Source organism: Lynx rufus, unplaced genomic scaffold, assembly GCF_022079265.1.
Source record: "Lynx rufus isolate CCGP_SWC_20201006 ecotype Redwood Valley unplaced genomic scaffold, mLynRuf1.p SCAF_16, whole genome shotgun sequence".
In the NCBI taxonomy this organism is placed as follows: Eukaryota; Metazoa; Chordata; class Mammalia; order Carnivora; family Felidae; genus Lynx; species Lynx rufus.
In genome coordinates this window covers 56,175,170-56,202,869 of record NW_025814830.1, presented here as the reverse complement: position 1 = coordinate 56,202,869, position 27,700 = coordinate 56,175,170, and the positions used below count along the sequence as shown (strand labels likewise).

The following is a 27,700-nucleotide window of genomic DNA, read 5'->3' as shown; positions in this document are numbered from 1 at the left end:
ATGTTGAGGACCCCGGTGTTGGGCAGGAGCCTTTGGAAGCCGTCCGATTTCTCCGTCTCCGTCAAGCGGATGTGGGGGACCCCCCACAGTCATCCGCTGAGGCTGGAGCGAAGGTGCTCACAGGGTCCTTGTGTGCAGAGAAATCAGACTGATACTGGTAAGTGGGCCCTCAGATTTCCCCAGGTGCACTTTGATGTTTGGCTAATTCTGTAGCGTCTTCCAAAATGAGAGGCGTTAGAACCGGCCTGCTGGGGTTCAGGTTCCCAGTCTGTCTCCTTTTCCTGTGGGTGAACTTGGCCAATTCCTTTAAGCTCTGTTCTGCGGAGCCATCAGGAGGGTGAGACCCTCAGAAGAAGACAGTTAGCAAGTGCCCCCTGGGATGGGTTGTTACTAGGACCATCCAGCCCCCTAGAAATTAGCCCCGCCAACCAGTCCCAGCCAGTCGTTTGAGCTCCAGAACCCCTCAGGCGGAGACCATTCTCAGCAAACGTGCAGTAAACACATTATCCAGGGGCACCTGGGTGGCTCCCTCGGTTAAGCGTCCAACTTTGGCTCAGCTCACGATCTCACGGTTTGTGAGTTCGAGCCCCGCGTCGGGCTCTGTGCTGACAGTTCAGAGCCTGGTGCCTGCTTCCGATTCTGTGTCTCCCTGTCTCTCGGCCCCTCCCCTGCTCATGCTCTGTCTCTCTCTGTCTCTCAATAATAAATAAATGTTAAAAAAAAATTAAAAAAAAAAAAAACACATCATCCAACCAAAGACTGCCCCGGGTCAGCCGCACCCTGACGGCAGTGTCCTTAACATTCTGCGACCTCCCTCATTGTGGGTCTCAGATTTCTTCTCCGTCCAAAAAAAAAAAAAAAAGGCTGGCTGATGAGATCACTTCTGATTTTCATTCCTAAAATATCCACACCGTCCAGGTTGGCCAGTGGGAAGAGCTTGGACTTCTTCTCGGTGGCTCCTGAGTGTGGTCACTCGGGACGAGTGACTCTTGTCAGAGGTGAGAGCGGGGCCGGCTGCTTTCATGCCCCCTGAGCCCCAGTCTCCTTGTCTGTAAAATGGGAGAAGCGCCTGTCTCACAGGGTCATGTAGACATGGAACCACGTGCAGAAAGCCCGGTGCACAGTGGGCTCCCAGTGAACGTTCCGGACTCGGACTCGGAGTGGGTGCCCAGGATGGCAGCAAGGTCGGCACCGGGAGCCGGAAGTAAAACGCTGGGCCCTGCCCTGGACCTACCTGTAAACTTCAGACCACACGGAAAGGCGCTGACACCTGACCAGCCTCCGAGCCCAGCTCCCAGAGGCCACCGCTAGGTGTGCCTCAGGGCTCACCTCTGACGCTTTCCTCCACGCACAGGAAATGGGTCCACGCATTCACAAGGCTTCTCACCGAAGCAAACACGGACCCCACTGGACATGTCGATCTGCACCTGGGTGTTCTCGACTCGACTGGAGACATCCTCACAACCTTCCCTTCTTTTACACTTGGTGTGACCGGGATGGACATCAAGCCCCCTCAACCGGAACCCTGGCCCCGCCACTTCCGGACCCCTCGGCAGGTGCCTTCCCCCCTTGGCCCCCGGGAAGTCACAGTACTTATCACACGGCGCTGTGGGAGGCAGAGAGGAGGCCGGGGATGGACCGGCCTAGAACGTGGAACCACGTCCCAGGCACTAACTTGTTGTTACTGTCACCTTGGGCCGTAGCATGGATACTGCCGTATTTAACCACTTCCTTTTTGGGGAATGTGAGGTGGGCTCCAATCTCTAACTATGACCAACCACATCCTCGCACATCCCCACACCCGTGTGCAGGACAGAGTGACGTTTTGTGTCAACTGGTCTTCAAACTACCTTCAGGGGAACCCCAGGGCTCCACGGCGATCTCAGAACGCCACATTGGACAGTCTCTTCCGCCAAAGGAAGACTGGAGCTTCCTGAGAGGTTTGTGCCTCATGTTAGCGTCTTGTGCACCGTTGTTTGGCAGAACATTTCCTCTGGGGGATAAAGAGAGTTTGTTACTAAATACACCGCCCGCCCCCCCCCCCAGCGTATTATCGGGAGCCGGGGGCCGTTCCAGGAGCCCCTGGGATTCTGGAAAGAAGGGATGGAACTTTATGTAGACTGTTTTCTCCTAAACACACATAGCTACAGTAAGTTTAATCTGTAAATTTGGCACAGAGGTGAACAACGGGACCGATAATAAAACAGAAAACCGGAACGTCGTCATCAAAGTAATGTCACCGCGGCCTTACCGCTTACCATCACTCTGGCGATGACGTGAGGTGATAAAACGCCCAGGCGATGAGGTGAAGCGGGATGAGTGACCGAGCCTTAGGCCATCAGTGACCCGGTAGCACGTGAGAAGCGGGATCGTCCGCTGCCCGACTGCGGTTGACCGCCAGCTGCTGGAACCGCAGGCAGAGAAACCGCGGGTCAGGGGACCTCTGTGTGACCGAAAGTCGCCGGTGGCTCAGCCTAGAGAGAACACTGACAGCGTTATAAAATGTTCCAGAGTCGTCTCCATCCCACATTCCCTGGCCACGCCCCGGGACCCACGGGAGCTACCTTTCGCCGAGGGAGTGCGTCCCTTCCCCGGGCCGGATTGGTGACGTCCGTGCTGGCGGGAGCATTGCACCCCGGCCATGGCAGACATGGCCCACGCGGGCCCTTCGGGGCAGCGTTAACGCCTGCCAGCGCGCCGCGGCAAGTTCTCGGACACCTGAGCTGGCACCTGTGGCTCGTGCATCTGCGAGGCTTCCCGGATTTGGCTCAGCCGGGCGGCGGGAAGGGTCCAGGTCCGTTCAGTGCGTCCTTCCTGGCACTGAGGCTGGTGCTTGACCCACGGCGGGAGGGTTGAGTCAGCGAGAAGAAGATACCGCATTACTTTTATCACGTCCGTCCGCAAAGACCAGACTTACTTTGCTGCGCGGCCCTCGCCCTGGAGGCGCACGGCCGCCAGGAACAGGCCCTGGGAGCCCGTTCAGGATCTAAGCAGCCTCACCTCATGGTGCGCGGTCATGAGCAACGCCCTTTCACAGGGGACAGAGACTGTGAGCACGTGGTTGGCAGCCCTGTGTGCAAATGTAACACGTTGGGTGGGGGGGGGGGGCACGGACTTCCCGTGACCCCTGTGGGCTGGAGCCCCAGGGTGGGGGTGGGGGCACGGACTTCCCGTGACCACACCGTGACGGTGACCGCGGATCCAAAGCAGATCAATGCCACGCGGGAAAGCCGGTTTTGGGGGGAGGGTTCAGGGAGGAGATGAAGCGAAGGCCCCACGTGCAGGGCCGGGGTTGGGCTGCTGGGCATCTGGTGGCCCCCGGGCTCCGCGTTGGGCCGGTTTCCAGAGACCTGGCTCCTCTGGGGCCCCGTTTGTGACGAGGCCACCTGCCCTGAGGCACCAATCACTCCAGTGCATCAGTGGAGGCCTTCTCTTCCTTCTCTCTACCCCAGGGCACCCCCTCTGGAAGGGCCCCGTCTCTGTGCCGGGGGGCACCCGGCAGTCCCCCATCAACATCCGCTGCAGGGACAGCATCTACGACCCGCGGCTGAAGCCTCTCATGGTCTCCTACGCCGCAGAGAGCTGCCTCTACGTCTGGAACACCGGCTACTCCTTACAGGTGGAGTTCGACGACTCCACTGAGGGGTCAGGTGAGCCGGGGCCTGTCACAGCCAGGCCACGGGGTGGGCAGAGAAGGGGACCGGGGCTTTGCTGACGCGTGGTGTTTGCGGGCAAAGAACAGAGGCATCTCAGCGTCGCAGGGCAGGGAGGTGACGCTCGCTTTAAGGATTATGACGCCCACGCCCGACACTTGCACGGCTTTACTGCACATCCTGGGGGCCGGTCAGGAAGAAACGATGTGCCGAGAGAAACGCACATGTACGGCAGGTCACAGAGGAGAGCGGAGCAGGTGGGGGGGAGAGAGGCGCGGTGGGGACGGGGCCCGCAAGCGGAGGCAGAATGAAATTGTACCAAGGCCGGGGCAGGCCATCCAGAGCCGGGCCCCTCGCTGGTCCCTGCCCAGAGGACGCCCAGCGGCTGTGAGGCACAGGGGGCGGAGCAGGGACTCTGTGAGGTCTGGGAAGCTGCCTTCCACCCCTGCTTTCCGTCGGGACTGCTGCCGGATTCCGTCTGGCCTTCCTTCAGCACCTGCCGGTATCGTCATAAACCCTGTTCATGCTGCTCGCCCGTCTTCCTTCTGGGAGCGGGGGTTGTCGCGCGGACGGGCAGAGGGTGCTACGCGGCCAGCCCCCAGTGGAAACCTTAGGCAGCAGGCCTCTCCTCGGCTTCCCTGGTGGACGTGACTTCACACGTGTTGTCACGGCTCAATGCCGGGGGGACTCGGTGTGTCCCGTGTGACTCCACGAGAGAGGGCTCTGGAGGCCGGCGCCTGGTTTCCTCCAGACAGCGCGGTCTACAGAATGTGCTTGCGTCGTTTCGCTGTAATAAATCTTAGCCACGCGGACGGCTCTACGCTGAGTCTTGGGAGCGCTCGAATCTGGGGACCCCCGGCCCAGCCCCCAGTCCCAGGTCCCTCGTGGGCCAGCCCTCAGCCCATCCCCTTCCACGCACCCAGTCATCTTACTTCCCCATCATCGCCCTGCGAGGACGCCAGCCCCAGGAGGGCAGGACCTCTAGTTTATGCTGAGCGTCGCAGGTGCTCAGTAAACTGATGGATGAACCTCGAATGAGGAGTTAAGGGAGCAAAGGAGCCTCGATTCTCCCCTCGGGAGTGGGGAGCAGGGCGCCCGCCTCAAAGGCTGTTGGAGGAAGAAACGAGGCCTCCGCAGGGAAGCCGTCAGCGGCTCACGGCGTCGCACGGACCAGCTCCCGAAGCAGGCTGCTGCCGCCTGCCCTGGCTGCTGACCTGAGTCCGCCTTCCTGGGTCACCGGCAGCAGGACGCCGGAGCGGGAGCTTGCTCGTGGCCTTGCCCTCGCGCAGGGCGTGCGGAGCCTTCCTTAGAGCCGAGCGCCGGCCCTAGACTGTCAGTCTGCTCCCGCCGTCACCGGGAGGTGTCAGCCCTGCGTCCTGGCTCTGTCCTGACGCTGATTCTGTGTCACCCGGCCTGGAAGTGTGCGAGCAGCCGCAGCCCCCACTCCGGGCGCCCTGAGCCACGTGCAGCCCATGTGCCGGCCTTCCGGCGGCCCCGGGAGAGGGTCTGGATGGTGAGCGGAGGCCCAGCCTCAACCGGCCTGCCTCCGATGGACGGAGCGGCTGCGGGGTGGGGGCTTCTCCAGGTAGCTCTTCACCGTGACCCTCGGGCACGCCTCTCACATGGCGTTCGCTGAGGCCGGCGGGGGCGGGGGGTGCGGCAAAACGCCAACTCTGGCCAAGGCACGCACAGAGGAACTTCTGGGAAGGATGAGATGGGCTCAAAGGAGAGAAGGGGAAGCTGTGTTCTCAGACCCTAGAAAGCACTGGAGCTGCCCGGCACAGCGATGTGTGTGCTCACCTACTCAGTGGGCTGCCTTCTGTGCCCTCGCTGGTCTCTTCCAAGTCCGGATTCCCAAGGAACAACTAAAATTGAATTTCCAGGTTCAATGTGGTTGTACCATTTTAAAAAATTTTTGTGCAGCAACTTTATCGCTTTTGTTTTTTTTAAACACGTTTTTTAATGTCTATCTTTGAGAGACAGAGACAGAGCGTGAGCGGGGGAGGGGCAGAGAGAGAAGAAGACACAGGATCCGAAGCAGGCTCCAGGCTCCGAGCTGTCGGCACAGAGCCCGACGCGGGGCTCAAACCCGTCAACTGTGAGATCATGACCTGAGCTCAAGTCCGACGCTAAACCCACTGAGCCACCCAGGTGCCCCGATTTATTTTGAAGTAAACTCTACCCGCAACGTGGAGCTTGAACTCACGACTCCAAGATCAAGAGCCTCATGCTCTACTGACCGAGACAGCCAGGTGCCCCTTATGCAGCAAGTTGAAAAGACTGAACAAAGAATAATAGTTCCGGAACTTTTCATTGCTTGGTTATTAGTTATGTGAATGTAGTAATAATTTGGGGAAAAACAGATATGGTTGTGGATGAGTTCCTCTAGAATTCATACTCCTCCCGTATAATTATTATGTGCAGTTATGGGTCTTACTGATATCTACATAGGTTTATTTTCCTTTCAGTCATAAAATACAAAAAGCTTCGAAGGTCACTTAGGACTCCTGCCTGTGTATCGTTAGGATACATTGGACAAAAATTGTTCAGATTCCCAGGGGAAAGGGTGTGGTGGCTGAGCGTGGCACCTCGTCAGTGGCTGGTCAGTGGAGCACCCGTAACGCCGAGTGATAGCCTCACCGAGACCACATGCTCCGGGAAGCAGTGGTCCCAGGGTAAATTGCAATGCTTTTTCTAGAAGGCGGAAGCTTTGCCGCACAGACGAGTGAACATCCTCTTTCAAAAGTACCTCCAGGGGCGACTGGGTGGCTCAGTCGGTTAAGCGTCCGACTTCGGCTCAGGTCACGATCTCGCGGTCCGTGGGTTCGAGCCCCGCGTCGGGCTCTGGCCTCATGGCTCAGAGCCTGGAGCCTGCTTCCGATTCTGTGTCTCCCTCTCTCTCTCTCTGTCCCTCCCCCGTTCATGCTCTGTCTCTCTCTGTCTCAAAAATAAAAACGTTAAAAAAAAAAAAAAAGTACCTCCATCCAATGGATAACAGCATGGCCCTAAGCAGACACCACAGCAGACAGCGTCTGCCTCCTCATTCTCCTCAAGGACAGAGGCCCAGAGACGTGGCTCATTCAAGGTCGAGCGCGGCAAGTGGAGGGTCAGGTTCAAACCCAGTTCCTGCTGCTTGGAAAGCCCACTGGAGTCACCACATCCGCTGTTTGCTGGACCCTTCTCCTCGGCAACGCTTTGCTTACAGAAACTTGAGTACTCCTGAGGATTGCTGAGATGGGTGTTGGCTCCCATTTGACAGATAAGAAAAATGAGGCACAGAGATGTCCATGGCCAGAAGTCACAGAGCCCGCACGACGGGATTCTGTGCTCTCCAGAGCAGGGAACTTCACAAGCGTGACCTCTCTCTGGGAAAAATCTGCACCCAACATCCACAGAGGTCGGGCGTGAAGCCAAGGCACTGACCCCACGTGGCACATGGGGAGAAGGTCCTGGGCTCATGGTCAGGTCCCCAGAGAGCCAGCAGCTGCTGAGGGTGCCGGCCAAGCCCACGCCCGACTGCCCTGACAGGTGGAGCGGGGACGTCTCTGTGATGCTTCCAGGGTGAGGTTGTTGCCGTTATTTCTGTATGGGAGTCTTAACAGCACCTGTGACTTGGGCTCTAGATGTTTCTGAACCCCACGGGAGCTCAGGCTCAGGTTCGAGGCTGGAGAACTAGGCTATCACAGGTCGTAATTATCCCCAGAGTCACAGCTCAAGGCCTCCTCTTGGTCAAGAATTTCAATCTCTGGAATTTTTACCCCAAGAGTAACTCAGAATTGGGCACGGCCAGCCCCGGCAGCCTCTCTCTGCTTCCGGGATCTGTCCCGGGGCGGGCGTGCGACCCCGGTCAGACCGCTGAGCGCCAGAGCTCCCCTGGGAGGCGTTGGAAGAGAATCCCTTCCCGCCTGTGTTGTGCAGGGGCAGCTGGGAGCCGGGCCCGCCGGTCTTCAGGGGAGAGCAAAGCCAAGAGAGGGGAGGAAACTTGAGGCCTGAGGCCCTTGTCGGAGCCTCTAAATGCAGCTGTGCCTGAGGCCAATGCAGCCCCCGGACCAATAAATCTCTCTTTTTGCTTAAGTCAGTTTGAGTAATGATAGTTCCGCCCCTTGTTTCCCAGAGCCCTAATACAGAAGACCAAAAAAAGTGACCGAGTTGAGAGAGCAGAAATGGAAGGGAGTCACCTGGGAACCGGCCGCCTCCCTCGTTTCGCTTTCTGCTCAAATGCGATGCGGGGGCAGCCTGGGTCCCTGAGGCCCAGGGCCGGGGGGACGCTGCACTTGACCCACAGAGGCGGGCGGTCAGAGCACGGGGCCTGGAGACCCCAGGTGGGTCCTCAGGGAAGCCGAGCCCAGGCGAGCCTGGCCAGCGGCGTGCTGGCAAGGGTTTGGCACCTGGCCCTCTAGGGCTCGGGGGAGGGACCGGAAGCCATTGACAGCTTTGCCCGCTTGCCCTGGTGTAAATACTCCCGCACGGCCGGCCTCAGTCTCCAACAGTCACTGATCCCAGGCGGGGAGGAGAACGCGGCCATCTCCCAGGGCCCAGTTCCAGTCGGTCCCACGCGTCACTGTCCCAGGCCCTCCCCCCGCCCCCACAGTCCCTGCTGCCTCTGAGCTCTCGTGGGCTCTCCAAGCGAGGCCTCGTCTGTACTGGCTAAGACCGTTGCACGTGGCAGAGACTCGACTCAGACTGGCCGAAGCGAAAAAGGGGAAATGTATCGGCTCAGATCCTGAAAAGTCTGGGGTGTGGCTGAGTCAGGTGGCAGACGGCCCACAGAAGGAATGGAAGGAATGGAACGGAAGGTGGAAGGAAGCTGAATCCTCCCTGGGGCCCCTGCTCCGCTCTGGTGGGGTCATCCCGGGCCAGAGACGCACCTGCCGTTCTGGTTCACCCTCCGGATTGAGCGGTTTGGAGCGACAGCGCCCCTGCCCCGGCGATCACAGCTCAGGCCCGGGCTGCTGACCCTCGAACCCCCGCGTGGCGGCTGGAGCGCACCGCGGTGACGGAGGACGAGCCCGCCCTGCAGCAAGGTGCTGTGCCCAGAAGAGAGGGTGGCCGGGGCTGGGAGGCGCACCCCGAGCTCTCTCCACCGGGCCTGGCATGCTTGCTGTTGACCCTGCACTGACCCTGGCCCACCCGAGTCAGGCGGCCGTCAGCGTTCAAGACCGTCGCGCCCTGATGCAGCCAGGCCTGTGCGTTGACCTGGGCCTGACCCTCACTTTCTGGCTTCTGCACCACCTTCTCAATCTGATCCAAAGGGACTCGCCACCCCCTCCCCCCCCCCCACTGCCACAGACCGAAAGAATTATCTGGGTGTCTCTCTCTGGCCATATAAATTACTAGATAATTCCCCCCGTGGCTCGTGTCCACCCAGGCCAATCTGGTTTTACTTTACTTGTCATTTTCCCAAAAACCCAGTTTCCTTTCTGTCTCTCCTCCTCAATTTCACATGCCCCACACCCTCCCCCCCGCCCCCAGCTCAATTCCCAGGCTCTCTCCCTGTTTCCACATCTCCCGTCCTCTTTGCTCACCGCCACTGAAAATTGGGAACTGCCAGGAGCAAAGGAAATGAAAAACGCAGCTGAAGACTGGAGCCCGTTAAAACACATTTGCGGCAAGAAAATGAGAAAAAGGAGACAGTCCCACAACTCAAAAATAACACTGAATCGACGGCAAGGAAGTGCCCCACGAGCAGGAAAGGAAGTGAGCGGGGAAGGCACTCGCCGTAGAAGTAATTGTGCAGGATCTGTGATCACTCAGGTCCGGTTACGCAAACAGGTGACCGCCAGAAACTCAGACAGAAACATAACTGGGAGGCTGAGGACATTCTCCGTCGGCGTGGAAGGGTCCAGCAGTTTTTTTCCAGAGGGCGAGGAATACGCGCGCTTGGAGATTAGCGCCAGCCAGGGATGATGTATGACAGGTGGAGACAGCGGGGCGTTCCAAGGGATTGGAGAAGCAGCTGACGGCCCGGGCCCGGGGCCGTGGGGGCTGGTGCAGGGGCGCTGGAGGGAGAGAGCTTCCTGGGAGCAGAGGGAGCAAGGGAGGAAAGTCGGCAAAGGCAGGGCCTCCTCTCCCCCCACACACACCTCCTCTCCCGGGAAGCCCTCTTGCCCAGTCCCGAAGGACGATCCTTCTGGAAGGGGTGACAGCGCCCGCCCAGTCTGCCAGATGGGTGCTCAGAGGCCACGAAAGAGATGCGTGTTCAATGACCCATAGTCGCTGTTGCTGCTGGACGTGGCCGGGTGCTCCTCATGTGGCAAAGCCATGTGCTGAGCGGGGTACAGCTTTTATCCCCTTTGATCCTCGAAATTACCCCCCAAAAATAGAAAATGTTCCCACACGTGGAGAGGGGACGCCCTTATCCAACATTCAGCCGAGAGCTGTTTCCAAACCCCACACTGTGCTCGCCGTCCACAGAAAAGGAGCCAGGGCTCTGCAGCCTTGCAGGGTAGAGCCTGACGCCAGGGAGGCCGGGTGCCCTGCTGCCCTATCCCTGTTCCCACCCCGTGCACCTGTCTAGGGGAGTGGGTGGGGGGGGGGTAGGCCACAGAGGGGAAATCGCCTCTGTCCCACACGCTGGACCCGTGTCCTGTGGGGGCCAGGCCCCTGTGCTGAGTCTCTGCACCCAGAGGCCACACAAGTATTCCTGAAGGTGCAGGGGGAGTACAGCATGGGGGTGAGGGTCCTGCTGTGGGGCAGAAAGAGAGAGAGAGGGAGAGAAGCGTGCGGAGCAGGCCGTCAGCTCTACCAAGTCGCCTAAACTCTCTGATCCTTGGTCCTCTCTGACCCCCAGTCTCCTCCTCTGTAAAGGGAAGGTCCGCCTGACTCCGGAGGAATTAAGGAGGGCTCTGGGAAGCACTTGGCGCTCTGGGAGCTGAATTAACAATTTGATGACAGTTGTTGCCTTTGTTCGTAAATGAAATGACCCAAGCGGGGCTCGGGCCATGTGCGCGTCTAACGTCTTCCACTAGGGGGAGCACGGAGACGGCGGAGAAGCCGCCGCCGGCCAGGCGGGGTCTGGCCTTTTCTGACCACGGGGGACTCTGTGTGACCCACTCAGCTGGCGGAGGGAGAAAATCTGGAACTGCAGGCGGGTCGGCGGCATCCTGACGTGTGAGCTGCCCGTGTGGGGGGTCCCTCACTTGCAAGGACAGTGATGGGCAGTTTGAGGCGTCAGGTGCTAGAGCCACAGGTACATTAATGCTCCTTCCAACGTCAAAGTGAATTTTAAGTCACTTGTAAAGTGGGGCCAACGACAGCCTTTTATCCCCCAAAGGACAGTTGGTAACCACGGCCAGTGCCAAGAGATCCCAGCTGGGCCCGGGTCCTTGGGCGCGAGGCCACCCACCACTGAGCTCAGCACCCGGTGCACACAGCAGGCGCTCAGTGGATGTTGGCTCCTGGAGTGGAGGCAGGCCCGCCGAGCGGTGAGGTCTGCAGACTTCACTTCCATCCGTGGGGACCGTCAGGTGCGAGCCAGAGAAGCTGGCTCGAGTCACACCAGCCAAAACGGAGCTGCCTGGAAGAATCCGGGGCTCCCTCCTGGGAAGGCAGGCGGGAGATGGGGCCCGGAGTCGGGTCAGGAACACGGCAGCAGGAACCACTCTGCTATCTCTCTGTCCCCGGCATCGTCCCACTCAGGACCCGAGTCCCGGGGACCTTTCCACCTGCTGCCGGAGGCGAGGCGCCTGCAGGGAGGCGGGAGGTAGTTCAAGCTTCTGCCCTGGGGGAGGAGGGGACTCCGGGAGGGGGTCCTGGGCCTCACGGAGAGGAGAGGCGTGTGGCTGCGCCGACCACAGTCCCGCCTTGATGGAGCTGAAATGTCCCGGAGCAGTTATCTTGTCCCGCAAATTTGTCGGCGGTCTATCCAGTTCGAGTTCTTTCCACCTTCGTTCCTTATCTATCTGCTGTCTCCTCCCTTGGTCCCTGGGCACGGGTATTGGGAGGGCAGAGACAGTCGTTTGTTTGCAGGTCAGGTGGAGTGTGGTTCTCCGGGCTTGCATTCTGTGGTTCTCAGCGGGAATGAGAGCCCTGCCTGGGAAGGCCCGAGAACCCAGAGCCATCCTTCTGCCCTCTCCTCCTCCCCCCCACCTCCTTGCCCCGCTCCAGCCTCCCCTCTCTCCTCCCTGCATTCATCCTTCTTTCTTTCTTCTCCACACACACCCTCCCTCCCCTGAGACTGAGACTCACTTGCACAGGGCTGGGGCAGCCCTCCCACCCGCCCCCCTCCTCCTCCTCCTCCGCCTCCCTGCATCTGTCCAGACCACCAGCTCCTCAAGCTTGGGAACAGATTACGTGCCCAGGGGCCGAGGGGAGCTCCCAGCCAACATGGCAAGTCTGAGCCCCCGTCTGGTCCAACCCTCCCCGACCACTCCCGTGGGTCCGTCATGGCCTTGCCCTTGGTGTCGAGGGCAGTTGTCTGACAAAACGCTCCACTTAACGGGAATCAGCCTGGAAATGGGAGGGGGATCCTCACCGGGCCACCTGTCACATCGTAATGCCCAGTGTGGTAGCTGCTCTCCGTCGCTGGAACGCCACTGACCGCTGCTTCTGAGGGGCACCCAGGAATTAATCGTTCTTGCTGTGCCCAAGAAGCTCCGGTTGGACGTTCGCGGCAGAGAGGTCATGCCGTGTTCTCTCGGCAAAGTTCCGGTAAGGACTCCGCGAGCCGGTGCAGCGCTGAGGGCCCAAGGCGCCGTCCGCCCTCGCAAGGACATCTCGAGTTGGGACGTACACGGAAAGGTAAATTGGAAAGGTGACCCACGTCAAGGGTACTGAGTGCAAGCCCCCGCCCGTCCCGCACCCCTCCCCACGCGCCCTCCTCCGGCTGGCGCCCTCCCAGGAACCCTGTGTGGCCCTCAGGGCGGCAGAAGGAGGGGTGTGTGGGACAGAAGGAGATCTCCAAGAGGAAGAGGGCCAGTCGTAGACAGTATGCAGAGCATGTGGCCTGGAGGGGCGTAGGGGGAAGAGGAGGAGGGGAGACCATCTGGGAGGGGACGGGGAGGGGGGAGACCCCTGGGGGGCGGGGAGGAAGAGGAGGGACTTGCGAGGAGCCACGGGGAGGCCTGGGGAGGATGATTTTAAGGCCTTCTGAGCCAGTGGACCCCTGGGACACGTTCGGGAGAGGGGACACTGTCTGGGAAGGGGCTCGAGCCCACACCCAGGCACGTGTCCCCCTTGCACGCCTTCCCGGGAGGACAGTTTGGAGTCAGGCCAGGGCAGTTGAGGAATCAAACACTTGATGGCATTGGGCAAACCTTGCGTGACGCGTCTGCTTTTAAAGACAGGAACACTCGGTCTGTTGACAACAGTGCCTGGCTTGGCCTCTGCCGCACCTGCCCCTTCGCGCCCTGTGCAGACCCCACGCCGCAGCCCCTCGGACTCTCCGTCTGGGCCGCCTCGGTGGCCTGCTCTCTCTCCCTCCCGTCCTCCCTGCCTCTTGTTGCTTTCTGCCTAGAATTGTTCTTTGTCTCCATCCTTAGGGCTCAGCGGAAGCCCCACTTCCTCAGGGAGGCCCGCTGTGGTGCTCCCACCACTCCGCTGTGGAGTAGGGCCCCAGAGCACCCCCCGTGCCCGCCACGACGCTCCTAGCTGCTCGCGCTCACTACGCATTTTCTGACTGCCTGTCCCTGCGGATTCTGAGCTCTGAGAGGACAGGGCCCCATCTGTCTCGTTCCCTCTCGGTCCCCAGTGCTTCGTAGAGGGTGCGGCGCATCGTAGGCGCGTCGACTTCTTCTGCGCTTCGGGGGCTGGCCCAGCCCCTTCTAACAGACACTTTCTTAAAGTGCGTTTGCCCGTCGAGGTCTGTGGGTCCTCTCTGGGGAGTGACAGTGGCGGCTTCAGGTCTCTGCATATCTCTGCTTTGATGGTGATGATGATGGTGATGATAATTTTAGTAATGACAGTAATACCAGTAATTATAACGGAAAGTGCAACCACCTGTAGAGCCCCTTCTGGGCTCCAGGCGCCGTGTCCGGGGGCGTTCTGTAAGCGTTCCTGTATTTGATGCTCACCGTGTGCCGACGAAGTAGGTGTCATTGTCTCGAGATTCAGAGAAACAAAAGAGCCTATGCGAAGGTGAGCTACGCGAAATCGCTTTGAGTCCAAGTCCGCCTGGCTTTAACACTAGAGCCAGGGGGCGCCTGGACAGCTCAGTCGGTTAAGCGTCTGACTTCGGCTCAGGTCATGATCTCGCGGTCCGTGAGTTCGAGCCCCGCGTCGGGCTCTGTGCTGACAGCTCGGAGCCTGGAGCCTGCTTTGGGTTCTGTGTCTCCCTCTTTCTCTCTCTGCCCCTAGCCGCCCCCCTGCCATGCTCTATCTTTCTCTGTCTCTGAAAAATGAATAAACCTTGAAAAAAAATTTTAAAAAACCCTAAAACCGGAGCCAATACGTGATGATCTTAGAGCGTAACTACCAGAGAGCAATCTGGATTCCCTTTATGCAGGATCCTAGGGGGTGGGGTTGTGCTGCTGGAGCACGGATGGTGTGCTGGCCGCCAGCTGAGGTTCCCACTTGCTGAGAGAATGACAGAGGTCTTCCTGGTCCAGGGGACACATGCAAACTCTTAGCTCTCGTGTGTCACAGCTTCGGAACGTTCGTTAGATCCCAGGGTGGCACCAAGAACAGGCTGATGCTTGGCGACGTTGTGTTATTTTCAGTGTTAACTAATTAGAGCATCTCAAACTTCTCTTGTACTTATTTTAAGCCCTAAAACAACCGCGCCTCTGCCAAAAGCCTGCTTATCTTGGTACAAGCACCGAACTACAAATAGATGGCTACTAAGAGCGACTGCTGTAAGCACCGAGACCATAGCATCTGGGGACGGCAGATTTCAGCATGGGGTCAGCTTCCTCGGGGTGTTTGGAGGGTCTGGCTGCTGCTGGTGTAATTCCCCGATCACGTCTCGATGCCCCTGCCCAGGGAGACAGCTGGGTGCAAAACAGCCCACCGATGCCCAAGTCTGGGGCAAGGGGCCTGGCCAGCGAAAGGCCCCCAGCTCGCGAATTAGGCTTGCTTTGTAACGTTGTCTAATGAAAGGTAATTACCCTGACAGTACACCGTCCTTATGAAAAGTCATTTTGAGGTTATTTTATCCAGAGCTGCAGCCGTAGGTTGAGTTCCTAACTTTCCTGGCAGGGAAGGGGGTGGAGTTTGGCTACACAAGCCAAGGGGCTGGACCTCCAGGCAGGCCTGGGCTGGGGTCGCCGGGTGACCTGGGGCGGTCTTGAAAATAGAAACCGTGTTTTCTGGCCTGCTGTTTCACTCTTCCTGACGTGCACCTAAAGGCCGAAAGGGAGACCAAGCCCTGCGTTGGCCAAACGGCCAGATTCCACGCAGATTCCACGCGTGTCCGCCAGCCTGCCTCAGCATGCCCCGCCCCTCCAGCCCAGGCCCCGCCCCCCCAGCCCAGCCCAGGCTGTAAACTCTCCTCCGTCTGCCCACACCTCCTTCCCCTCACTTATCTTCCCAGACCAGCTCACCATTTGCTGACCTCCTTGTCTGTGTTTGCCTATGACAAGGCTAGGAGGCGCCACAGCCTTCTGGGCTTTGTGTTATGAGCCCGCCTGGTCCCCGGCCCGCCCGGGATACTGATGTTCATCTACGGAGGGTCAGATGTCAGCATGAAGGAGATACCTGTCCCGGAGGCCCCGCTGAAGAGGACCCTTCTTTTCTGAGGGGGGTCTGAGCCCCAGGATTCCGAAGGATGGGTTTCCATTTTCATTCCCTTGTGGAAGCAGATAGGCCGGAGGCCGCTGGCGGGAGAGCGTGAGGCCACGTCCACGGGCGGAGGGTAAGAAAGTCTGAGTCTACAGCTCTTCACGGGCTGAGAAAGGAGTAGTGGGGGTTCCCACAGGCCCCTCCCACCGCAGCGGCTTCCCACCCCCGGCTCTCTGTGGTTCACAACCCGGGAGATTTTTCTACACGGGTGTTTTCGGTGGGATGCACCCTCACCCCTCAGGCTTGCCACCTGCTCACTGATGGGTGTGCTTTGGTGGCACGAGGTCTCTGGCTGGCCAGTGCCGCAAACGCCCCTCGTGCCACGGACACCAGGCGGGAACGAGCACAAAGGTTTCCGCTGCCCGACTTCGTGGTCCTGTAATTTCCTCAGATCGTGTTTCCTGCTTCGAAGGATCAAGTGGAAAACGCGTGGGATTTGGTGTGACATCTGGGCTCAAATCCTAGCTCCCACTGCTGGGATTACCAACAACCTGCCTCACCTCCCCTAGTAAATGACGATGGGACCCAAAGCTACAAGGGCCAGTGGGCCCGAGCATCGTGTCCCCTCCGGGGAAAAAAATCATCCCCCTGTGTACTTTTAGCCACAGAAAATCTCCATTAAAGCCCTGCGATTCGAACCCGCTGGGAGGTTCTCCCATCCGTCCTGCCTTCCCGCCTGCGGAGAGGCTCCTCACGCTGTGTGTGCCGTGGGCGCCTGTACATTCAGACCTCGTGACTTATAGTGTTGTATACGCTTCTTTCTGTGTACTTTTAAAAATTGAAATATCGTTCATGTATGTGTGCTCGGGAGAGTAGATCACCTCATAAAACCATACGGCCTCTCAACTAGGTGAGACCCTAATGCCGTTCTAGACCAACAACGCTCATTTCCAAGCGAAGAAACACGGCGGGAAGCTCTACGATCTGGTCGAGGGCAGAGTCGTGAACTGAATCTGCTCGGTGCTTTCTGCTTCTTATACTTTTTACGGCAAAAACAGGATAGAAAGCACCCCTCGCCAGTAGCCTCTGACACCGTCATAGCATCCGCCACACCACTAAATGTTTTCCCTGCTTTCGCCACGCAGAGGCGTTGATGCGGGTAAGGCCACCCCGGGGATCTGCTGGGGTCTCCAGCCCAGTAGCACGTGCTCCCTTCAGTTAAAAGCAAGAACAGCGTTCCCATAAAGTCTGGTCATACGGTGAGACTAGACTGACCATGGGCTGCGTTCAGTTCAGCCTGACGGGAAGGTAGCGTGTTACATCTCAGGATTTGCTTAGGTGAGCATCCCGCTCATCACGTATTCGTTTTGCTGATGGAGTTTAAGCTGCCACTTTTTCATTCAAAAGACATCATTTTTTTATTATTATTAAAGAAAAGTCTGGAAATCTTTGAGGACTGGTGTGCGTCTCAGAAATGGTTTTCTTCACCTTCACGGCTGCACCAAACGGGCTTGAGCCCCCTGCCGCCACCTGGTGGCAGAACTGGCCTCTGCATCCACTCCCGCATCTACCTTGAGCCTGTTGTGGGCCAGCTGGGGCTCGGTGACAGGGACAGGGGTGAACAGACAAGGTGCCGCCTCGCACGGGGCCCGCCTTCCAGTTTGTCATTTCAGCAGGACGTCAATCTCTCCAGAGCGAAATTGTGTGACCTCAGTGTAGATAGACGCTGTCACGACAAGCCCCGGTCCGACGACAACGGACAAACTAACACACCGGTCTGCTGGTTTCACTTTCCAGGAATCAGCGGCGGCCCCTTGGAAAACCACTACAGGCTAAAGCAGTTCCACTTCCATTGGGGAGCAGTGGACACGTGGGGCTCGGAGCACACGGTGGATGACCGCACGTACCCAGCAGAGGTTCGTAGACGCTATCCCAGCACCAAAGACGTGGGTGCTTTCCACTTGCCAGGCTCGCTTGTAGGGCGGCAGACCAGCCTGGCTGCCCAGAGAAAGGATTCCCGGGGCACGGGACTCCCCGCGCTCACGATGGACCAGGCCATCCTGCCCGTCCCACCCACACGGCCATCCTGGGGCGAGGGTACTATTCATACTGTCCTCTAACAGAAGGAGAGACGGAGGTGCTGAGTGGCCACGTGACTTGCCAAATCAGCCAGCTGGGCTTCAACAACAGAGTCTGTGCCCTTAGCCCGGCACGCAGCCACGTCCGCGCTGCTGGTCGATCGTGGACTAGAAGCTTCCTGTCTCTCAAGGCATTCGGGGCCTCTCCTGAGACCTGAAAATCTTCACGACAGAAATCACCTTCTTGAAACAACGAGACATTTGCAACATCCCCAGATGGGAATCCGTAAAGAAAACGAGTAAGGACAAATGTTAGGAATTGGTTTTCGCAGGTACGGTGGGACGGCGAGCGGTGCCTTTTTGACTGTCCCCAATATTTCGTCACGAAATTTTTCCAACGGTGACTGGCAGGTCGGCACAGGGAGAGCCCGCGAGGTTGCCGCCCAGATCCTACCACGAGCGTTTTGCCCACATTCGCTTCATCACATGTCCGTCCGCCCACAAACCACCTGACTTCCTGATGCATCTCAGGTCAGGGGCTGTTTTTGTGTTAACTTTTCGCTGCCATCACGGTGGAGGTAATGCTGTCGCTCAAACAGGCCTGGGATCCAGTCAAAGTAAAACATGAAACCCACCTGTGATCCCAGCCCCAGAGGCGACCTCCGGGGACGGTTTATGAACAGGAAGTTACATCTCTGGTTGTAAGTAGACACAACTTGACAAGTAACACGGACACGAAGGAGCGGGGCCGGTTCCGTGCTTTTTACGCAGCAAGCCTTCTATCTCGGGAACTGTGTGTCTGCACGTGGTTTTTAATGATCAGCTGACTTAACGGAAGAGGCTGTTGCACAGAAGCAAGAGCAGAGCCTGGGCCCGCCGGGGGCTTTCCCTGAACCGGCCGAGCAGGGGCCGCGGGGCCCGTCCCGGCCGGGCCTCCGGCCCACGTGGGAGCGCCCGTCTCCCGTGGAGGTTTGGAAGACAAATCCAGTCACTGGGGGTCCCTGAAGGAAGCAGTTACAGTTGGGGCCTTGGGCCCAGTTGTCTTTATTTCTGGGAGACTGAACTGGGACAACAGGTGGGGGGTTCCAGGTGAGCCATGGACGGGCGGGGAGAGCTCACACCGCCCTCGGTGGCCCCGGTGCCTGTGGCTGGGAGCACTGGGGTTAGGTGGGAGTGAGGGGCCGCCTGGAGCGTATGTGGACCCCACACCCTCCACCAGGTGCCCCCAGTCCTGGACTCCAGCGGCTGCGGAGGAGGGGCTAGTTGACCACGAGAGGCTGGAGGGCTTTCTGGAGTCTGTCGGTGTGGACTTGGTGCTCGGGTCACCGTTCAGAAAGGCCCCCAGCACACCAGGAAATACGTGCCCACGGCCAAGCCCCCTCTTGGGTCTGGGCCAAGCTCAGCATCGGCAGGGCCACAAGCTCTCATCACACGGAAGCCTGGCCAGGCCCCGGCACCCTGCCTCCCGCTGGCCAGCGACCCAGGAAAGCGTCTCTCCCGGACTCGTCCTCTGCCCCTCATTGAAAGCCTTGTCAGTTGGCCGGTCTTGATGGCGAAATTGGACTCGGGAAAACCCAGGGAGGGATGTGAAGTAAGGGCACAGACGAAGTCCAAGGGAGGTGACAGACGTAGGAAGAAAATGCAATCGGGACCACACGCTGACATTAAAAATTGTTCGCCGTTCATCTGACATCCAGATTTCACCGAGCGTCCCGGCAACAGGCAGCCGTCCCGGCACCGATTCCTATGTTACACCGTTCACATCGGCCTCACTGGGTGGTTTGCCCCGAGTTCGGGAGCTGCGGGCGGCGGGCCCGACTCTGCGGAACGGACGCGCGGGCTGCCCCGGGGAGGCCACGGCCGCCTCGTGTGAACGCGCGTCCTTTCTCCTGGGTTTCAGCTGCACCTCGTTCACTGGAATGCTGCGAAATACCGAAGTTACAAAGACGCTGTGCTGGGGGAGAGCGGCCTGGCCGTGATAGGCGTGTTCCTACAGGTAATGCTGGGGCGCGGCTCCCCTGGCGGGGCGGGTGCGCGGTGGCCGGGAGCTGCCTTTGAAACCCCGTCCGTCCGTGGAGAGTGCGGTGTGGCCCCCCTCCCGCCTGCTGCCTCTTCAAAGGAGCCTTTCTCGTCTGCGCCCTGCAGCTGGGGGCCCACCGTGAGCCACTGCAGAAGTTGGTAGAAGTCTTGCCTGAAGTCAAGCATAAGGTAGGCCACGCAGCCTGGAACCAGCAGCTCCAGAGAACCGAATTGGCTTAATTAACGATCGTTTGCAGGAATTAAAGGCCACTTTGGCAGAAGGGGGTGGCGGGGCTGAGGGAGGTCTGAGTCCACTTCTGGGAATGGGACTCGCTGGGGCTGATGCCCGCGTCCACGGGGACGTCCACGGGGCCCTGCTCCCCGTGGGCCCCTCCCTCCTCCGTACCACGGGGGTGCCGGACTCCCATCCGAGCTTCCCAAAATTCAGGGTTTTGCCATGTTCACCTGCCACGGGCACTGTTTGTTACTTAGTATTTTTCCTTACGCTGTCGTTTTTTAAAAATCTTTAGCCTTGTCCCAGGCAATGGCATCTACCAGGGATAACATTTGTTTTAAACCGACTGAAATAAATGCCTAACCGTTCACATTTAAGAGCGTCCATTCGCGCACACTCCTGGGGGGCAACTTAGCACCACCCCATCCCAGCAGATCGGGGACGCCGGGGGGAGTCTCGCCAGCTGGCCCGCTCGGCCCCCCCAGCTCCCTGCGTGCACCTTGCTGCACTAAAGCTCAAAAGACAATGGCAACATTGCAGCTTTTCTCCAACAACAGCTGTGAAAGGACTTTGATGGAGGGGTGGAAATTCCAAAGAAATGTAGTTTATTTGTTCAGGTACCAAACAAAAGAATTCCGCGACCCGAGGAGTCACGGTGGTCCCTGGACGGATGGGCTCCGACCCGTGGTAACAATGACAAGAGCGGCTCCAGATGAAAGCTGGGGGCCAGCCCTTCCTCGCCGGGTTCACGGGGTCTGTGCGCTCCCCCTTGATGTTGACCTCTGGGCCGGCCTCCTGGGGCCAACACCAGATCACCCCCCGCTGCCTCATCCTGCAGCTCAGGAACTCCGCAAGGTCAAGGTGCTGGGAGCATCGTCTTTCCCGCTGGTCTGCAGCCAGAGTAAACCCAGGAGGTCTTCCGCGTGCACGCCCCCCTCCCACACGGCGTGGCCTCCACCTCTTGGTGGGAAAGAGAGGACCTGGCTGGGAGGTGCTGTTTACGCCGGGGTCTGTTCCCTTCCACGGAAGCCCTGGAGCGCGTCTCCCCGCGGGCCGACCCAGCGCCTGGTGGGCAAGTCTCACGGGAGACGTGGCGTCAGCAGGGGCCTCACCCGTGGGCCTGACGCTCCCCCTGGGCTTTGGTTCCTCCCCTGGGAAATAAGAGTGAGGGTCTAGGGGACAAAAAGCCTGTAGAGCGGGAGTTTGTGTCCCGTGGAGCAGTGAGGGTAACCCCGCCAGACTCCGTGGCCCCGCCTGCAGCCCACGCTGGGGGCCACCAACGTCTGGAGCCACTCTTTACATCTGCAGCCTCGGACGCCACCTCTGTGGCGTGCACCCTTTGGGCTTTGACACATGCACGGTCATGGGTCCTCCCGAAGTTTCAATTAGCAAGGAACAGCGGTGGGTGCACGAGCCGCGGCCCCCCGCCCCCCACTCCCGGGTGGGACAGACTTGCTGCAGCGTCTGGGTTCTGCCACTCTTTATGTGGCTTTGGGAAAGTCAGTTCCAACTGTCTTACTTTCTCCTTCGCTGAGGGAGCAGGAGCTCTCTCACAGGTGGTTCTGAAACTTGGCGGTAACAGGTGTCCGGCCCGTCAGCACCCTTGGGCGCCTCAGGTCTTGAGGACACAACGCTGAGCGGGAACCTGGTCACAAAGGCGACACAGAATAGGATTCTTTGTAGGAAATGTCCAGAACAGGCAAATCTGTGGAGACAGAAGGCAGATTTGTGGCGGGGGGTGAGGGGAGTTTAGGGTGCGTGATCGCTAAAGAGCATCTACTGGGGCTCTTTGTTTCCTGGGGTCCTTTCTGAGGTGCAGAGAATGTTCTAAAGCTGACCAGTAATGGCCGCACGTCACGATCGTGAATATACGGAACGCCAGAGCCCTGGGAGCTGTAAACGTGTGGGTTCCGGGCTCTGTGAACTGTATTTCAAATCCACTTTCTTTTTTTAAGTTTTATCTATTTATTTTGAGAGAGGCGGGGAGAGAGAATCCCAAGCAGGCTCCACCCCGTCAGCGCAGAGCCCGACCGAGGGCTCGCACTCACGAACCGTGAGACCGTGACGTGAACCGAAATCAAGAGTCTGATGCTGACCCCACGGAGCCCCCCAGGTGCCCCGCTGCTGCTGTTCCTTACGCGTTAACTAGACTGCTGCTCGCACAGTGCACAGCCAGCACAGCCGGGCGGTGCTAGCCGACGGCAGGGGTGAAGCAGCTCCCGTCCTCGCCTCCGACATCTTGCCTAAGTCTCCGTGTCTGACTGGGGGGGCTGCAGTTAGGGTACAGCCGGGCCGCCTGGGCCCCAAGCGCCTGTGTCTGACAGCTGGGTGGCGGGGTCTGGACGAGCAGGGAGGTCTCCTTCCCCCGAGGCCGAGCGTGTGTCCTCCCCGTGCCGGGAGACCCTCCCGCAGAGCCGGCCCGGAGCGGGGACCGCAGCAGAGCTGGGCACACTGGGTGCCGGTCAGTGCTGCGCTGCCCCCGGGCCTGCCCCGCCTCTTCAGAGCAGGGTGGGGGCTCTGTACTCGGCCTGCCAAGCCCAGGGACCCCGAGACATCCTATCTTCACCGAGCGACAGCCTGCCCGAGGGCCTCTGGCTGGGGAACCGAGAGGTTCTCCTTCGCACCTGCTCCAGACGCCGTGCCGAGCGGCATCCGGACCACAGCCTCGGTGCTCCCACCCCTGCTGGTGGATTTCTTCAGGGGGCCCAGCCCTGGGCGGAAGCAGGGGGGTCCCTGTCTGCGGGCTCCCTGCCCCCACCTCGTTCCTGATTTTGTTTCTTGCTTGCTCATTCCAGCTGGGTGGTGGGGGGGCGTGAGTTCTGAACAGAGACTCCCGAGCCGGGGACGTGCCGACAGCATCCCCTCGGGCTGCCGCACAGGGAGCTCGGCGCATGGTGGTCGAGGACAGCTGTCCGGAGAAGGAGGGTCCTGGCGTGAGGGTCAGGGGACGCTGCCTCAAGGGGAAGACCGGGTGTCCCAGAAGGGTAGTATTTTCTGGTGCAGCCACTACGGGAAACAGCCTGGCGGTTCCTCAAGCAATTAAACGCGGAATTGGCGTGGGATCCAGTGTCTCCGCTTCGGGCTACTTACCCCCAAATAACTGCAAAGCAAGGTCTGGAAGAGGCGTCGGCACACCCGTGTTCTCAGCAGCACTTCTCACGGGAGCCGAGGGGCGGAAGCAACTCAGGTGTCCGTTTAGGGGGCGAACGGGTAAGCAGAGCGTGGGCCGTGCACACAGTGGAATGTTCCTCCGCCTGAAAAGGGAGGGGCTCCTCACACCTGCTACAACGTGGGCGACCCCGGAGGACCCTGTGCTCCGTGAAACCGGCCGTCACGCGGGACAGTCGCGGTGGGGTCCTCCTGACACGAGGCGTCAGTTCCCCGAGACAGAAAGAGGTGGGGGGGGCAGGGGCAGGGGGAGGGGGGCGAGCTGGCGTGTGACGGGCCGCAGTTTGTTTGGGAAGACAGAGAGGTCCCGGAGACGGATTGGGGGGGGGGGTGCCATGGGACTGTAGTTAGCGCCACGGAAAGGCACACTCAGAAGTGGTTAGGGTGGCGACTTTCAGGTTATGTACGTGGCTTTGCCACAGTTTTTAAAAATGTAATGTTTTCTTCACAGCCAAGGTGTACAAAACTGAGTAACTTTAAAGGAAAAGTGTAAGCATCGGGCGGGGGTCCCTGCTCTGCACAGGACGGTCACGTTTTCTTGTTACTGCTCCCAAACGTGACCACCACACCCCAACCCCCGTCTTTATCCCGGGAACAAACTTGGGTAATGATGGGGTGCCATCCCCTTCCTTCCTGCACGCCCCCCGTCTCAGTCTGAGACCTGACGCCGCCTGTGGTCTTGGTCCCCCAGGGGGCGCAGGTGGCCATGGGCCCCTTCCAGCCGTCCTGTCTGCTGCCCGTCTGCCGGGATTACTGGACCTACCCGGGGTCCCTCACCACCCCTCCGCTAACCGAGTCGGTCACCTGGATGATCTTGAGGGAGCCCATCCAAGTGGCTCGGAACCAGGTGAGTTGTGCCTGACCCAGCATAGCAGGAGGCCCTGAACGAACCCACCCCTCTCGCTCTGTGTCCCCAAGATGCTGTGAGCGAGTGTCGTGGGTTTTATTCTCTGGTGTGTGTGTGTGTGTGTGTGTGTGTGTGTGTGTGTGTGTGTGTGTGTTTTAATGTTTATTTTTGAGAGAGAGACAGAGAGACACAGAGCGTGAGCAGGGGAGGGGCAGGGAGAGAGGGAGACACAGAATCCAAAGCAGCTCCAGGCTCCAAGCCGTCAGCACAGAGCCCGACGCGGGGCTCGAGCCCATGAACCGCGAGATCATGACCTGAGCTGACTGAGCCCCCCAGGCATCCCTCTCTGGTGTGTTTTGGATATTCTCCCACAAGAAGAATTTTCTGACTGAAACAGAAGCCAGTTTAGATTGAACAGTTCTTCTGAGCCCGAGATAATAGTGTGGGAGAGAGATGGGGTGGAGATCGAGAGGCAGGGAGAGAGAGGGAGGGACTGCACATAAGGAAACGCTTTTTGGCTCTACCTGACCTCTAGCGGTCTCGAATTCGGACGTGGAGAACATCCCTGATGACGAATGGTTGAGTGGGCTCAAGGCTTGCTCTTCAGTATCTCGGGCTGAAGTCACTTTACAGGAACGGAAGTGACATTGTAATCGGGACCTGGGTCCTCGCCCCTAATGGGACCTCAGTAGGTATTTTCGGGTGAACACATTAACCAAGAAAGGAATGTCATCGATGAATTTTGCAAAGCCGTTCAAGAAGAGGGGTCCTTGAAGGAGAAGAGAAGATTTTAGGGTTCATCCCGCTCCCTTGGATGTCAGAAGAGTAAACAGTGGAGACTGCAGAACTTTCTCTCACCTAAAGACGTTATATACGCTGGGAGAAAATTCCGGAAGGACTACATCAGTCAGCTATTGCTACAATAATGCTGCATAACAAAGCGCCCCAAAACTCAATGGCTCAAAACAAGCATTTACTTTTCCTGCGTGCAGGTGGTGGGTTGGCCGGGGAGACTCTGTCTTAGGCTGTGGATGGCAGGGTGGTTGGGGTCTGGGTCGGGCCCAGTGTGTCTCATGCTCCCTGGGCCAGTGGCTCCCCAGAGACGGTCTCCATGGTCCGGACAGACACACAGAAGACAAGCACACGACCGGGGCCAACTGAGGCGCCTGCGGGCATGGCGTCTGCTCGTGTCCCGTCGGCCACAGTGGGTCCCAGCGGGCAAGGCTGAAGCGGGCGGGGCAGGGAGGAGGTGAGTGAGTGCCCAGAGCAGTGTCCGGTCTCCCACAGATCCGCCCACACAGTTAATACTGGCCGCCCCAGCATTTCTGCAGCGCATTCACTTTCTTCCTCTTCCTTTCTCAGTGTTCTTCCCCCCCCCCCCAAAGTAAGTAGATAGATATTACCTGCTTCCATTTTAAAAAGCAGAGTGTTTTTTCCTCTGGAAATCTCCCGAGTGTGGAGACAGGCTGTCTGTGTCGGGCCACCCTGAGTCTGGGGACGACAGACCCGCAGCGAGCTCGCTGCCCTGGCCCCCGCCCCGCCTCGCCAGTCACGCGCACTCTTTCTGAGGCTCCGGCCTTGCGATTCTGTGACTGTCGTCTCACACGAAAGTCCCGGAAGGACGCCGTTTGCCGTGGGAAGCGGGAGGATCCACTCTTCTCCCAAACCAGAACCGTCAGAGACACAAGGAGGACCCTGGTCACAAGATGGCCCCGCGTCACCAAGACCCCTTCTGTCACTCAGGGACTGTAGCCGGAGAGGGTGGGACAATGAGGACAGTGCCTGCACACTGCTGTCTGGGAGGAGTAGAAACACGATCATGTTGTGAGACCGGGCGGGGAATGTTACACACCAACGCGGGATGAGAAGCCCCTCACCCTGACCAGGGGACCTGGCGGGGAGGAGCGTGCACCCCCTGGACGGTGGCAGGAGGTCGCCAGCTGGAGGGGAGGAGGAACACAGTGTGTCTGGGAGAGCCAGCGGGCGTGCCCCGGATGGGCACACTGTGTCTGAGCGCCTGAGCCCGTGGGCTCCGTGCCCCTCACACCAGGGCGGGGGGTTGCAGGGGGAGGTCACCAGCCGGCCGTCCAGATCGAGCCTGCTCAATACGCTGTCCCAGCCCCGCTTGTAACTGGACACGCGAGTGATTCTCACCGAGCCCCTGAGTATACTCAGAACAAACGAGATGATAAAGAAATGGACGTTTAGCTCCTTAAGAGAGAAGTGACTCTAACGTTACTTTAGCAGTTATGTCACATGGATTAGTATATCTAGTATGTTTGTGAGCATGTGGACCTATTCGCCTATGTGTACCTGCGTATCTGTTGCTATGTAACAGCCCCAAAAGGTGGCGACTCAGGGAAACTATAACCACGATTACCTCTCCGAGTTGCCGTGGGTCAGGACGTGCGGGGTTCCGGCTTGGGCTCGCCCGTGGCATTGTCGTCAGATGCCGTGGGGGGCTGCCATCGTCTGAAAGCTTCAGTGGGACTGGAAAGTGGCTCCGTCACGTGGCTGGCAAGGTGGTGCTGTCTGTTGGCTGGTGGGGTGGGGGGGGGGCCTCGGCTCCCCTCCCAGGGGGCTGGTTGGGTGTCCTCACAACATGGCGGCCGGCTTCTCCAGAGCAAGGGACGCGAGAGAGCAAGATAGAAGCTGCAGCGCGTCTTCTGAGCCAGCTTGGGAGTCACCTCTGCCGCCTCGTGTTGGTCACGCGGGGCCACCCGGATTCGGTGCGTGGGGGGCGGCTGTGCAAGGCAGGAGGGACGCTCGGGAGCTGGTTCCCGCTGTACCTGCACCCAGCTCACTCTGCTTGCTGTCCGTTCCAGCTGGCCGCCTTTCGCACGCTCCTGTTTTCTGCGCCTGGTGAGGAAGAGAAGGCCATGGTGAACAACTACCGTCCGCTTCAAGCCCTGATGAACCGGAAGGTCCGTTCATCCTTCCGGCCTATGGAAGAGGGCATGAGATTCTAAATGCATTATATCCGAGTCAGCGGGTAGAACTGACTTTTAAAAGAGGAAGTTCTGTGTCCCAAGCTTCACAGTCTGATCAGACCTAACCTCTGACGTTAAAAAGAGAGAAAGAGATCATTGTCTCAGTCAATGGACTTTTCAGTTGCAAGGAAAAGAGATCACTTCAAAGAAACTTAAGCATGGTGAGGAATGGAAATCTGGGACGCGGGGTATCTTGGGGCCCCGCGGCAGCGCCCTAGCAAGCACCCGCTGACTGAGGTCACCCGCCCAGCCCCTGGCGGTCTGTGCTTTCTTCTCTCTGCTTCTCCTCACTCATGGCCACCCCGTGCTTCCCGGGCGACGCAGAGACTGGGCCCCACATGCGTCTTTCCCACCTCCGGATTCCTGGGTTGTGTCAGTGTCCTGGGGCTGCTGCGGCAAATGACCACAAACCGGAGGGGCTAGAACAACACACATGTGTAGCCCCTCAGTTCTGGAGGCGAGAAGCCCACATTCCAGGCGCGGGCGGGCCTGGCCCGCCTCCCAGAAGCTGCCCGTCTTCCTCGGCCCGCAGCCCCACCTCCACCTTCAGAGCAAGGGCTGTCCAAGGTGGCTGTTCAGCGCCCGCTGCCGCCTCACGGCCGTTCTGGAAGGTATGTAACGGTTTCTCCCTGTGGGGTTTTGGGTTTTAATTGTACTGAAACACAATTACGTAAGTGGCCGTCTTACCCACATTTAAGCGAACAGTTCTGTGCTGTGCGGTGCCTTCGCGAGGTCGTACAGCCGTCCCCACCACCCGTCCCCATCTGTACATCTTTCAAGACTGGAGCTCTGCCCCTGGGACACACTCCCCCCTCCCCCAGCCCCTGGCAGCCACCGGTCCGGTGTCCGTCCATCCGTCCGTCCCTGGGATTTTGACGGCTCCAGGAATAAAGTATAAATGGAATCCTACAGTGTCTGTCCTTCTGTGACCGGCTTCCTTCACTGAGCGTGATGCCCGCAACGTCCACTCGTCTCAAAGCACGTATCGACTGTTCCTTTAGCAGCCTCCTGACCGATAACGGTATTTGTGTTTCCGGAGCATCACAGATACGTCC

The 27,700-nt window shown here is 59.1% G+C and overlaps 1 protein-coding gene across 1 annotated transcript; it reads left to right on the top strand.

Moving 5' to 3' along the window:
- On the top strand, positions 1–26,624 carry CA5A (carbonic anhydrase 5A). The gene is made up of 7 exons (XM_047077422.1): positions 1–157; positions 3,453–3,650; positions 17,106–17,224; positions 19,287–19,382; positions 19,532–19,594; positions 23,500–23,655; positions 26,481–26,624. Exons 1-7 carry the CDS (start codon positions 1–3, stop codon positions 26,622–26,624), a joined length of 933 nt encoding a protein of 310 aa, XP_046933378.1.
- The last annotated feature ends 1,076 nt before the right edge of the window (positions 26,625–27,700 follow it).